This window comes from Sminthopsis crassicaudata, chromosome 2 (genome assembly GCF_048593235.1).
Source record: "Sminthopsis crassicaudata isolate SCR6 chromosome 2, ASM4859323v1, whole genome shotgun sequence".
Taxonomy (NCBI): domain Eukaryota; kingdom Metazoa; phylum Chordata; class Mammalia; order Dasyuromorphia; family Dasyuridae; genus Sminthopsis; species Sminthopsis crassicaudata.
In genome coordinates, this window is record NC_133618.1 from 606,193,590 (window position 1) to 606,206,534 (window position 12,945).

General features: G+C 41.9%; 1 protein-coding gene across 1 annotated transcript; it reads left to right on the forward strand.

Moving 5' to 3' along the window:
- The first annotated feature begins 5,022 nt into the window (after positions 1-5,022).
- On the forward strand, positions 5,023-12,579 carry HHEX (hematopoietically expressed homeobox). Its single transcript, XM_074295875.1, has 4 exons — positions 5,023-5,472; positions 8,336-8,514; positions 9,525-9,575; positions 11,496-12,579. The coding sequence occupies exons 1-4, from the start codon at positions 5,094-5,096 to the stop codon at positions 11,718-11,720; spliced, it is 834 nt and encodes a 277-aa protein (XP_074151976.1). The 5' UTR covers positions 5,023-5,093; the 3' UTR covers positions 11,721-12,579.
- Positions 12,580-12,945: the final 366 nt, after the last annotated feature.

Genomic DNA, 12,945 nt, shown 5'->3' on the forward strand with positions numbered 1-12,945 from the left:
GACATTGGGCAAGTCACTTAACTTCTCAGAATTTTTTCATCTGATTGTTCTTCTTAAATTTTTTTCACTTGTGATCCCTTTTCACCCAAGAAATTTTTATTTGATCCCAAGTATACAGATATATAAAATCGGTATACAAAACAAACTTTTACTGATAATAAATCCAAATTTTGCAACTCCCACTCAGTTATGAGATCCCAAATGGGGTCAAGAACTTCAGGTTAAGAAGCTAGGGTCTACATAATCTCTTCCAGCTCTAAATTTATAATCTATAATCTATGAATCCAAGAATCCAAGGGGGGGAAATGAGATTGGGAGAATCAAAGAATAAGAACTAATATTTCAACCCAATTTTTACACCCAATGCTAGATTTGGATCATATCTCCAAAGGAGAACTCTGTTTTAGCTCTCCTTAAGTTCTCCTATTGAAATTTACTGGTAGCTAGTTGCTATATAATAATGATATTAGTGACTAGGAAGTAGAGATATGATTTCATTGGCATAGGGGGCAGAATGGAATAAACATTTATTAAACATCTCCTATGTGCTAGGCACTTTACAAATATTATCTCATTTGATCCTCACAACAACCTTGAGAAGTAGGTGTTATGATTATCCCCATTTAACAGCTATTATTTTCAGACAACTGCTAATCCTGAATCCCACATGCACACATTTTTTATCATCAAAAATAAACCGAATTTTCAAATTTATCTTAGTCCCCAATGGAAGAAATCATAGGTAGGAACCACCTTACTATACAGCTTAGCCTTTTGCACAACAGGAGTGATGAAAATAAATGCTGCCAAAATTTTGGAAAAGGGTCTTGTTTAATTCAGAATATAATTAAAATCTCATGTAGTTTTTATTGGTTCTAGTATCCAGCAGAGAAGAAATATTGAAACTCCAAGACCTTTTGTATTAAATAGCCACAACAGTTCTGTTTTTATTAGTTCTGACTGTGTGAAAAAAATCATAAGGACTCCGTTGAAAAAAACCTGGGTTTTTTTTTAAAGCCCCGAATGACTTTTAAAACAATAAAATAAACTATAAAACCTACACTAGTGATATTAAAAAATTATGTTGTTCAATAAATGTGACATTCATGAATGTGGGTGTAATAGTGTTCAATCTTTAGCAAAGTGGACCCAGGTCTAACAATTGAATTTGAAAGAAGTTATATAATTTAGGAGAATTAAGTGTTTCAATGTCCCCAACAAGATTATGCAGTTGTGCTGGAATGCCAAAGCTGGGCCACTAACCCTCTCATTTCAACTAGATTCAATTACTTAAAGAAAAGGCAAGAAAAGTCTTTCATCTATTTTCTAAACATTTATTTCATTTCAGATATTTCCAACAATGGATTGTGTCACCTTAGACTATAAAGTGTGTTGAGGGAGGGGCGCTGGAGCAGAGTGGATTCATATCATAAAATCTATTCATTTGACAATTTATTAAGTTACTACAGTGTTTACTCAGTTCTTATGGCAGAAAGCAAAGGGAGTGGTCATCAAATTACTATAAACAGGCTAATATGAGATGATATATAAATTCATGTATGTGTATATGTATACCATTGTATGTTTATGTGTATATATACATATATATGAGTATGTATGTGTGTGTGAGAGAAAGAGAGGGAGGGAGGGAAGGAAGGAGAAAGGAAGGGAAGAAGAGGGAAACAGGAGGGGAGGAAAAAGAGAGATTTAGACAAAGTCTTTAGGAGAATTTGAGAGCATGCTTAAGAGGAGTGGATCAGTAGAGTACAGAAAAAGATGTCATCTGTGGTGAGCCTTGAAGGAAAAAAACAAAACAAAACAAAAAAAACAACTTTGAACAATATCCTGATAGGTCATGATTATAGGCATTAATATTATCCCATTTCACATATGAGTAAACCGAGGGTAGACAATGTGCTTATGGTCACAAAATTAGCAAGAACCAAAGGCAGAATTTGAGCCTAAGGTCTTTTCTAACTCCAGCCTTTATTTAGTAGGTCAGTCTTATTAATAACGCTTCATAGTTCACAAAACATTTTGCCTCCAAATCTCCTAGGAAATGGGTAATAAAAAGATTGTCCCTGTTTTACAGATAAGGCCACTGCTATTAAATATATAGCAAAACGAAAAACACAGCCTTGAGATCTGGCAACGACCACAGAAATCAACTGGTCCAAGCACTTTATTTTACAGATGAGGAAACTGAGGTGAAGTGACTTACCTGAAGTTAAGTGCTTCGTCTGTAAAATGGGTATGAAATCAGGACGAGATGGTTATCTCACAAGTCAGCTGAGGAACAAATGAGAATATGTGTATGTAAATGGATTTTCCAATCTTAAAGTCCTACATAAACAAGAGCCATTACGCCTCCTCCGGTAAACGCTCCAATTTACAAGTAGTTCAGGAAAGATTAGAATCTGGGTTCAAAGCCCACCCTCTTTCCACTGAGTAAAAGAAACAACAACAACAACAACAAACCTCCCCCAAACCCAGCCCTCTAAAATAATCACTTAGAATTGAAATTAATAATACAAGGGAAGAAGGGATTTTTTTCGAGGGGTGGAATTAAATCTGGTATAACTATATCTTAGTTGCAAGCAAGCATTTTTTGTGCAAGCAAGATTTTTGTTTAAAAATCGTTTGAAGGTGTGTTTTTGTTTTAGGTGCACAATTTTTAAACTGCTTGGCTACAAACACACATCTATATCTGTTGTACATAAACATGTTTATAAACACATGTGTCTGAATCAATATTTTTCTATTTATCCTGTCTCCAATTCTCGCTCCTGTCCCAGGAGTGTGGATTTCAGAAGGATGAGCAGAAAGATACCCACGTTCCTCCCTTGTCACAGGTGAGGAAAACTCTCAATGAGTCAGTTTCGAAGATAGGAAAATTTGATTCCAAACAGCCTCGGATGGATTAAGCAGGGCAACGCTGTTTCAAGGCCAATGAATAGCCACCAGGGCCCTCCCGGGAATGCGGCCAAGGACCTGTCAAGTCCCTACAGAGGGGCGTTGGTCAGGAAAGCGCCTCCAAGTTCTAAAGGCCAAGGGGACCCTGGGTCCTTTTTCCAAGCTGCCCCCCTTCCAAGCATTTCCGTGGAAGAGATTTCAATAAAAAACATCTGGAAAGAGAGAGGACGGAGTTCCGGAGAGCTGTGAGGGATTAAAAAAAAAAAAAAAAAAAAAAAAAAAAAAGATTGGAAAACGAGGTCCTGAAAAGAAGGCTGAACAAAATGTAAAGAACTCTATATTTGGAGTCCAGAGACAGATCCGATAATTAGTAATTGGGTGATCTTGGATTGGTCACTGGATTTCTTTCCCAAAGTTTCCAATTTGGATTAGATAATGTTTAAAAATACTTAAAGCTCACAATTTCTGCTATTCTAGGGAAATCTCTTCCTCTCATGTTATTTGCAGATTTGAAAAATCAGGACATTGATTTCAGGGATTTCACGAATTTGATTGATTGGGTAGGGAGGGAATCACACTTTGGTTTTCACTAACTTCTAACTGAAATTTAACATTTCCATCAATTACAAATTCTGAGAAGTCCTTAGGTTTCACCGGGTATCAAAGGGTTAAGTTCTGCTGGACTAAAAGGTCTCTATGCCCTTTTCCATCTTTAAATTTTGTGATACTTTCAGCTTTGTTTAAAGCCAAGGATTTGGTAAGATGTTATCCCTTTTTTGTCTTGCTGTTATCATTAATAACAATAACAGCTAACATTTATAGAGCGCTTTCAGCTTGTAAAATCCTTTACCTGTATTGCCACCTAATTAGATCACAACTCTACAAGTAGTACTATTACAACAGGTACTATTATTATTCCCATTTTATGGATGAGGAAATTGGAATTGAGTTCGATAATTTGCCCTGGATTTGCCTGCCACGGCTAGTTCGGATGAACCAGGGTCTCCCAAATTTCTCAGACTAGCTCTTTAACCACATATTACGTCACACTGCCTCGTCCAGGCGGTTGACTTTATAATAGTTTATAATTAAAAAAAAAAAAACAAAACACAAAACTTTTTGAATTAAATTTTAGAATCCTCACTCCCCTATGGAGAGTTGAGCATTTTCAGTCCCTTAGTTCAAGAAGCCCAGCTTTCCCCTTGAAGATTCAACGAAGTGACTGAGAACAAGGAATCTAGTCTGTTAATGACATTAGATGTAGCAGGAGACTGGACCTGAAAGATGTTCAAGGCGTCTGTGACTTAGTTTTAATGTCTCTCATTTAAACAGTGGCCCCTTCCCCCTCCCTTCCACTCCATTACTCCAACCAAGTCTTGCTTGGGAAAAGTCGTGGCAAGGCGCTGAACCCCCGCCTGCCCAGGACAGTTGCCCGTATCCCAGCCCCGACCAGGAGCGCAACAATGTCCCTTCCCCAACAGGAGCTCTCGACTGCGGGAACTTCAACTGAGGATGGTGGATTGTACAGGCGGAGGTCCCACGGCGTGGACCCAAGACATCGGGGCGATTCTGAAACATCTCCCACTTCCATGCTGCTCCAGACCCAAAGACAGTTGGTTGCTCAGGTCCTGGCCCAGAACTCGTCCTTGTAAAAATGGTCCACCCCAGTCCTCGAGGTGGATGGCTCCGCCCGGGCCGCAGGGTTGGGAGCTACGGCTGGGCGCTTCCCCACCCAGCCCTTCCCTTTTTACCACTTGCCCTCCTGAGCTCTCCCCTCGGGGCACGACGAGGGGCTCGGGATGCGGACCGGGAGAGCCTAGGACTGCCTCTTCTTGGGCTCCCGGGGAGGACCGGACTCAAGCCCGTACCTGGATTGGAGGCCCCGAACAGCCAACTTCTGAGGACCAGGCAGCACGGCGCCCCTCGGATCCCGGGAGGGGGCGGAGAGTTGCGGGAGGGAGCAGAAGTGGGGGGGCGGTCCAGGGGCAGGGGCGGGAGGCGGCTCTGGGGCCCGGCCCCATTGGCCACCGAGCCCCGCGGCAGGAAGGGGACAGGGACTGGGCGGCCCCACCCCGAAGCCGGACGAGCCTATCGCCGGGAGCGCGAAGCCCGGATAAATGTAGTGCTGGGAGGCGGGAGGGCTGCTCACAGAGGGGCTGCCAGCCAGCCAAACGGCAGCCATGCAGTACCCGCACTCCGGGCCCGGAGCCGCCGTGGGGGTCCCCTTGTATGCGCCGACTCCGCTGCTGCAGCCTGTGCACCCGACGCCCTTCTACATCGATAACATCCTGGGTAGGGGCCACGGAGCCCCGCTGCCGCCCGCCGCTCCCACTCCAGCCCCCGCTCCCACCCTGCCTTCCCCCAACTCCTCCTTCACCAGCCTCGTGTCCTCCTACCGGACCCCCATCTACGAGCCCACGCCGATCCATCCCGCCTTCTCCCACCACCCGGCCGCGCTGGCCGCCACCTACGGGGCAGGCACCTTCGCGGGCCCTCTCTACCCCTTCCCCCGGACCGTGAACGACTACACGCACGCCCTGCTCCGGCACGACCCCCTGGGTAAGGCAGCCGGGGGCAGCGTGGGGGGAAGTGTCACCCGCCGGCGGCAGCTCTGGGGCGTTGGCGCTGGTCCCTAGCGAGGGCGTGGGCGGGCAGGAGCAAGCAATTGAAAGTTATAGAGAAAGCCATAGAAAACGGCAGCCTCGGCCTCTCGGCGAGCGGCCCAGGGAAGGGAGCAGGGGCTGGCCCGGCTGGACCACCCTCTCTCATGTCTTGCTAGGTCTTAGTCAGGACTCTGACCACACCGGTGACTCAGATTGGTTTTCCTGCACATCGTCCACTGACCCTATGATAAATAGGTAGTGGCAGTGTGTGGTCGAAACCCAACTGGGTGCCCGCAGGGGTCCCCTCGGGGTAGTAGCTGGACTGGGGCTTAGCGGCGCGTTTTTGGTGCCGAGAACTTAACATTTTCTTGCGTTCGTTGTAGTCGGTTCTCCATGGGGGAAGGATATATGGGGAGGCTCGGCGGGGCCGGTTTGAGAGAGCTATGGGAGAAACGAAGAGGTGCACGAAATTAAGTGGGTTCAAGCGAGCCCCCGATTCCCTCGTGGCATTGATAGCCTCAGGCAGCCCTGGTGCTTACAAGGCTGGACTTGGTTCAACAAGTTTGTGCAGCGAAAAGAGCCTGACCCTTTCCGTTCATACAGGAAATCTTGAGTTCTCGATAGGAGTAAATCTGGTTTCAGAAGCTGTTAAGTGTTTTCCTGGCTGCATGGAGCAGCCCCTTCCCCGGGAGTCGTGCACACTGCTGATTATTTTATCGACATCCTCAATACAGACAAATTCAGGAAACACTCGACTTCTGATAGCCGGGATCCGTTTTTCTGATATTGTTCATTTCCTCTGTGTGGGATGTGACTTTATGGCAGCTAAAATAACCAGTTGCTTCCTTTTTTTTTTTTTTTTTTTTTTGAGGCTGTTTTGCACCAGTCTGTAGGCTGACGCAAGCAAAATCTCGAAAAACAATGCTAGATTTTCAAAGGTTTTAGACGCAGACCGACGGGACGGACGGACCCAAGAGCACAGGAATCTGGACCTGAGCGAGGCCGGCGCCCAGTAGCCTGCACGCCCCAGAAGGTTACGTTTAATTTGGCCTGCTTACTGGTCCGTGCCATTTGCAGGCATATTGGGCAGTGATTTTTACTGAGTTTAACTCGGGCGCTAGTCCCAAGAAACTTGCCACAATTTTGCCTGAATCTATATACTGCTTTTCGCGGATGCGTTGTTAAAATGCAGAATCAGGCCGCAGGGGGAAACAGACTAATTTTTTCACAAATGGTACAGCCCTTCGCTGTGAAAGAAAAATTAAAGGAGTGGATACATAAATAACTGCTTCAAGAGACCTCCACTCCTAACCATCTCAGCTGCTTCAGAGAAAACTTCTGGGTTGGACTACGCTAGATTAGTTAGATTACGTTGTGTCTCCAGCCTCGCTGGAACTGACTCCCTGGGATCTCTGAGGCTGGCACTCGGGGAGGACGTTTGCACAGAGTTTCCTTGGGTTACGACTGTGAAAGAGCAGAAGGAAGCATGGGGTTTTTCGAGATAGACCAACAGGAAACACATTGACGGAAATGTTGCCATAGCCCTAGGGGTGACTTTAACTGGCCTCCTCTGAGAGCCTGGTGTGAAATCAGAGAAGTCAAGAATCTCTTAAAGAAGATTGAAACTTCTTGGTGAACCCTGGTACGCAGGCGAGCCAAATCTTAATCGCAGAAGAACCTTAACGGGAGAAGCTTTTTTTCATTCTTCACAAGTCTTCGTTAGCCCCTCATAGAGAAATAGTGTAAGGGATCACTTCTGGAGGTTTGGGTATGAGAGTCAATCCCCACAGCGTATTTAAATCCTGCTCAGTCTTTGGCAGATGAGTGCTACTGTGAGCTTGGGGAGGAGTAAGAATATTAACATCTCATGCAATCGGTTTCCTCAGATGTTTAGAATTCGGTATTGAAAATACTCAGATGAAGAAATTGAGACTTGAAGAGAAATGCAACGCTTTGGTAATTGAATTCTAGTAAATTGCCAAACAGAAATTATACTGCCAGCCAGTTAATAAATATTTACTAAGCACCTACCGCCAGTCAGGCACTAAACTAAGCGCTGAGACAAAAAGAAGCAAGAGAGCTCCGGCCCTCAAGTAGCTCATAAATTTAATGGGGGGAGACAACGAGCAAGCTAACATATACAGACAAGATAAATAGGAAATAATTAAAAGAGAGAAGGTACTAGAATTAAGAATTCTAGGAGAACTTTCTGCTGAAAATCTGGTTTTAGTTGGGACTTCAAAAAATAAATCAGGATAGTTACTAACATCGTAAGTGACATTGTTAGGATCCCAGCCGAACTTTTGACACCAGCACTCAAATTAGGTAATGGATGTATAATTGATATATAAATACGAGTTGTAATTCATCAAACTGTGTGTGTAGTCAAGAATGACACTAGATTGTAGCTAAATAACTTGTCATTCAGAATCCCTAGAATTTGTTTAAATAAAGAGAAAAATAAGTATATACACTCTGCTTGTCAAGGAGACATTGATTTGGAGCCAATAGTCCCTTAAGTTAAAATCTCTCTCCACAATTAACTCTATAACAATAGACAAGTTGCTTTAGCTTTCTGAAATTCAGATTTTCCCTTGATATAATGGAAATAAATTACTTCAGATTGTTGTCAGGAAATAATTTGGTACAAATTAAAGTACTGTGTATTACTGCTGTAATTATTTCCCTCTATGACCACTGCAGAAAGAGGCCAGTGAGGAATCCATTATCCCAATTTAAATATAAGGAGGATGGAAGGCTTGGTACTTTTCGTAGTCAAGGTCACGCTGACCCTAATTTTTCCCCCTCCTCACCAACAGGCAAACCCCTTCTCTGGGGCCCCTTCATGCAGAGGCCACTTCACAAAAGAAAGGGAGGACAAGTAAGGTTCTCCAATGATCAAACCATCGAACTGGAAAAGAAGTTTGAGACCCAGAAATATCTTTCCCCACCTGAAAGGAAGCGTCTTGCCAAGATGCTACAACTCAGTGAGAGGCAGGTGAGATGGGAAACAGAATTCCTTGGAACTTCTGGGAAAACAGGGTCTGAGTGAAAAAGAAGGAGCAAGAAAGGATGGTCCAGGCTGGGAGCATCTGATTTAAAGATTCTTAGATCTTATTTAGGTGAATATTGGAGAAACACTTGACCACGAATCTTTAAATTATTTTGACACTTTCAAGATAACCTTGTATGAATAGGGAAGCATTATGATATTGAGGAAGATACAAGAGACCACCTGTGGCTTTGACTTGCTATCTTAAATGATGTCATTTAGTCTCATTTTCTTGGTTAAACAACTGTTTCCTTAAATGGCATATAAATTAAGTTAACCTGACTTCCTACATATAAACCATGAAGCACATTAGTTGGCGGATGGAAAAAAAGGAAACACCATTTAAGTACAGCTTATTGCCTGTCGATAATTTAAATTATCTGAAGCCCTTAATAAATTTCTTAAGACTCATTTTTCATCTGTAAAATGGGGATGATAAGTTTTCACTAGCTGTCGTGGGCTCGGAATTTTTTAGAATGCTCTATAAACACTTGTTAATTTAATTTGGTTGATTTATTTAATATTTTCCCCCATTTACACTCAAAACAATTTTTAGTTTTTGAAACTTTGAGTTCTAGATTCTCTCCCTTATACCCACTCATAATTGAGAAACCATATGTGAAGTTATGCAAAACATTTCTATAAAAATCAAGTTGTTTAGGAAAACGTAGATTTCCCACTCTAATGAAAATTTAAAACCTTCAAGAAAAATTGAGAGAGAGGTGGGGGAGAGAATTCATTCTATATTCAGACACAATCGGTTCCTTCTCTGGGTATGGATAAGATTTTTCATATAAGCCCTTCAGAATTAAGTTTACACCACTACCTTGCAGCAACTAGTCATGTCCTCTGACCCCAAAATTCTTCCGCGCCCCTTTCCAAATACCCCTTTAAAGGATCTTCTCGAAGATCTGCATCCCGAACGTGTAGCAACGGGTCCCTTTCTCTCTTTCTAGGTTAAAACCTGGTTTCAGAATCGGCGAGCCAAGTGGAGAAGGCTAAAGCAGGTAAGAGGCGAGGTCTTGTTACTATAGCAATAATTCTTTTAATGATCTTATCTTCTAACGGGATACCTATTCTGGGTTGTATGCAAAAGTCATCCCCGAGGCTATTTAGCCTCTTCACCTTGATTAAAAAGGCAAATAGCCTTTTTGGAATCCAGTCGGACTCGGCCAGGCGGCACTAACGCTAAAAGCGCCTAATGCAGTCAGTTCCGAAGGCCATTACGGTGGGGGTTTCACACACTAGCTATTAAAGGACCACGCTAATTGTTTTATAAACCCATATGTTGTTTATCTAATTAACGCAGGAAAGATAAAGTAATTGCGAGTAAATGACTTAAGCAGTTATCTTTGGGGAGAATATTGTTTCTTCTATTGACACAATTATAATAAAACCAGGCAGGACTGGTAGGTAAATAGAAGGAAACAAACACCTTAGAGTCTATTTGATCGGCTGCACACACTATGAAAATATCAACTATTTTTAACTCCTGCCCCTTAGCCCTGCTATAAATGAAGAGGAGGTTGTGAAACGCAAGAGAATATTCTGTCCGATTTACAAATGCAACTGAAGCTTTTTCCCGGGAGAATAAAGCTCGGCTCTTCACTAAGTGGCACTCAGAGTAGGGAGTGGGGGTAGAGGTGAGGGACGGAGGAAGCGGGTTGGTCTCTGTGTCTCTAGCCCACCGCATGCTTGACTTAGAGTTGTTGCTTAATTAATGTTTGTTGAATGGAATGTTGAACTGAATTAAAAGGCAATTATCCTAATTTGGTTACAAAGTTTGTTAAAACTTTTCTGGAAGAATTAGATTTGTGGCAATCTGCACTCATCAAGGTTACGTAGAAAATGGAAAATTTCAGCCATAAAATAGTTATGTTGCATATACACGTGATGGCAGAATTCATTCACTTATTTAATTTCAAGGCGGGGAATCTTGATCCCAATTTTTACTCCGGGTTTGTTTTTATTTTTGCCTATCTTAGTAATGCCTAATTAATTTGGACTGGGGTTCCCCCCTCCAGGTTTTTTTTTTTTCCCTCTTTGGATTTTCAATAAACAGAGAATGCTTTCTTAGCTAGGTGCAATCTGTATCTAATAACTGACTCTCATTAATGTGGATGGGCTTTGCCTCTTCTCCACCAAGAATCTTCCCATAAAGTTGGACTATCCTTCTCTCCACCCCGAGGCCATTAACTTCTCTGCTCAAACATCCTGGCTGTTTAAACTTCACCCGAGAAGAAATTGTAAATTAGACTCTAATTATTTTGAAAATATTCTGAAATTATTTTAGTGTGCTACCATATTATTTTAAGTAGATAAATCCTGTTAATGCCTCTAGTGATGGCAGAAAGGAGGAGAAAACCCTAGAGATTGTACTTTTAAAAATAATTTCTTCAGACAATGTTGAAACCACTGCATTTAGCTGGGGTTAAATGCTAAATTAGTATAATTCAATTACAGTGGTATATTACTGTTAACTTCTTTGGATTTTTTTTGGGGGGGGGTTAATCTCAATTTGGTGTTGGCAAAATGATTTCTTCCTCTAAAATTCATTCATTCTTTCAAAAAGCATTAATTAAGCAACTACATGTGGTGATGGGGTGGGGATGGAAAATGGTCCCAGCCCTCTGGGAGTTCATTTTCTCATGGGAGGGGAACAAAAATGTAAATAGATGAGTAGATAAGGAATAATTTCCATGAGGATGGCAGGAGCTGCTAGGGAGAGAAGAATGTGTTAAACTCGACCTTTTCTCTCCCAAACAAAACTTTAAGCTTTTAACAGTCTGCCTCAGTAAGCTACCAATAACCGAATATTTCTTAACAAGACCTGGTGGTAAAGATCAGGCATGAGTTCTAAGGCCAAAATTATATAGTCCATTTTTCATTATTCCATATCCTATTCCATTTTTATTCCTTTTGTATAGGAAAACCCTCAAAACAAAAAAGAAGAATTGGAAAATCCAGACCGTCACTGTGATCAGAGACAAGATAGCTGTTTGCCCAGCGAGCAGATAAAAGACATTTCCCTGGACAGTGCACAGTGTGCTCCCTCCCCTGCTTCTCAGGGAGATCTGGACTCCGAGATTTCAGAGGATTCCGAGCAAGAAGTGGACATTGAGGGGGATAAAAGCTATTACCAGGCAGGATGATGATGAGTGGACATCTGGAACCTGAACAAAACTGGACTTGGAAATTATATCTTTTATTTTCTTTTAATTGGAAGATCTCTATAGAAGAGCTGAGGGAAGGGGATGGGGGGGAGAACCAAAGGAAATTCACTTTCTCTCCTGTCAGAAAACTAAACAATCTGGTGCTTTGGCTAGTTAACAGTTACACGTTAACCTTGATTTTTTTTTTTTTTTTCCTAAAGAAGCAAGTTTTGATTTTTAAGTTGTTATGCTAAAATTGATTTTGCAATGATTAAGCTTACTTCCCCAAGTAAATTGCCACAACCAGATTACCAATTTCTTGATTTAATTAAAAAAAACAAAAAACAGGATATGTAACTTGACAGGTTTAAATAGACTTTCTGTATTGATGCCTTTCCTAATACAGACTTAAGATCACCATAGGAGATTCCTTGTTGTGAAATCTCCCAGGACTCGAATCCAGGTCACCTGGCTGTCACTTTTAAAAAGTTGACTCCTTTTTTTTACTTTTATCTAAAAGTCTTGTAGCACCTGTCTTAAACCTGGTTAAACTTGGAATCATTTCAGATACTTGCCTGTTAATCCTGCTCCTTTGTTGGTAAAATACTCTGGTTAAGATGCTGCCTTCAGCTCGGTTGGTAATCTTCCAATAGCTATTGACAAGAAACTGTGATAAAGGGTGACAGAACATTGAGGAGAAACTGACACACAAGTTACCAAAACTAATCCCAAATATACTCAAAGTAGCAGCTTGAATTATATATATGTAGATTGTAGATAATTCTTTGAGGTTTTATGTTCATTGTTTATATTGTGTACATACTTGACTGTCAAAAAAAAAAAAATCCAGTGAAACAACTATGACAACCTGCCAAGTGTCTTTTTTAAAGAGACAGATGTGTCTATAAAACAAATTTCATTGCTAGATTGACCCAAGGGGAAGCTTCCTAGTGTTCTGTTTTCATTTTGTCAAAATCTACAGAGTTCTTTGAATGAGACTAGGCTGAACCAAGTTCTGGCTAAGGACTGGATTTTTATTAGTTCTGAGGTGTTGGTTCAGTGGAGGATTTATATTTGTATTTGCCCAATACTAGTCCTTCCGGTCACTTTATGCAGATGTGTGAAAATGGGTTTAGCCTATCACCTTTCCAGGAGAATGTTAATTGGTGTGTGTGTGTGTGTGTGTGTGTGTGTGTGTGTGTGTGTGTAGGAGATTTTACTTGGG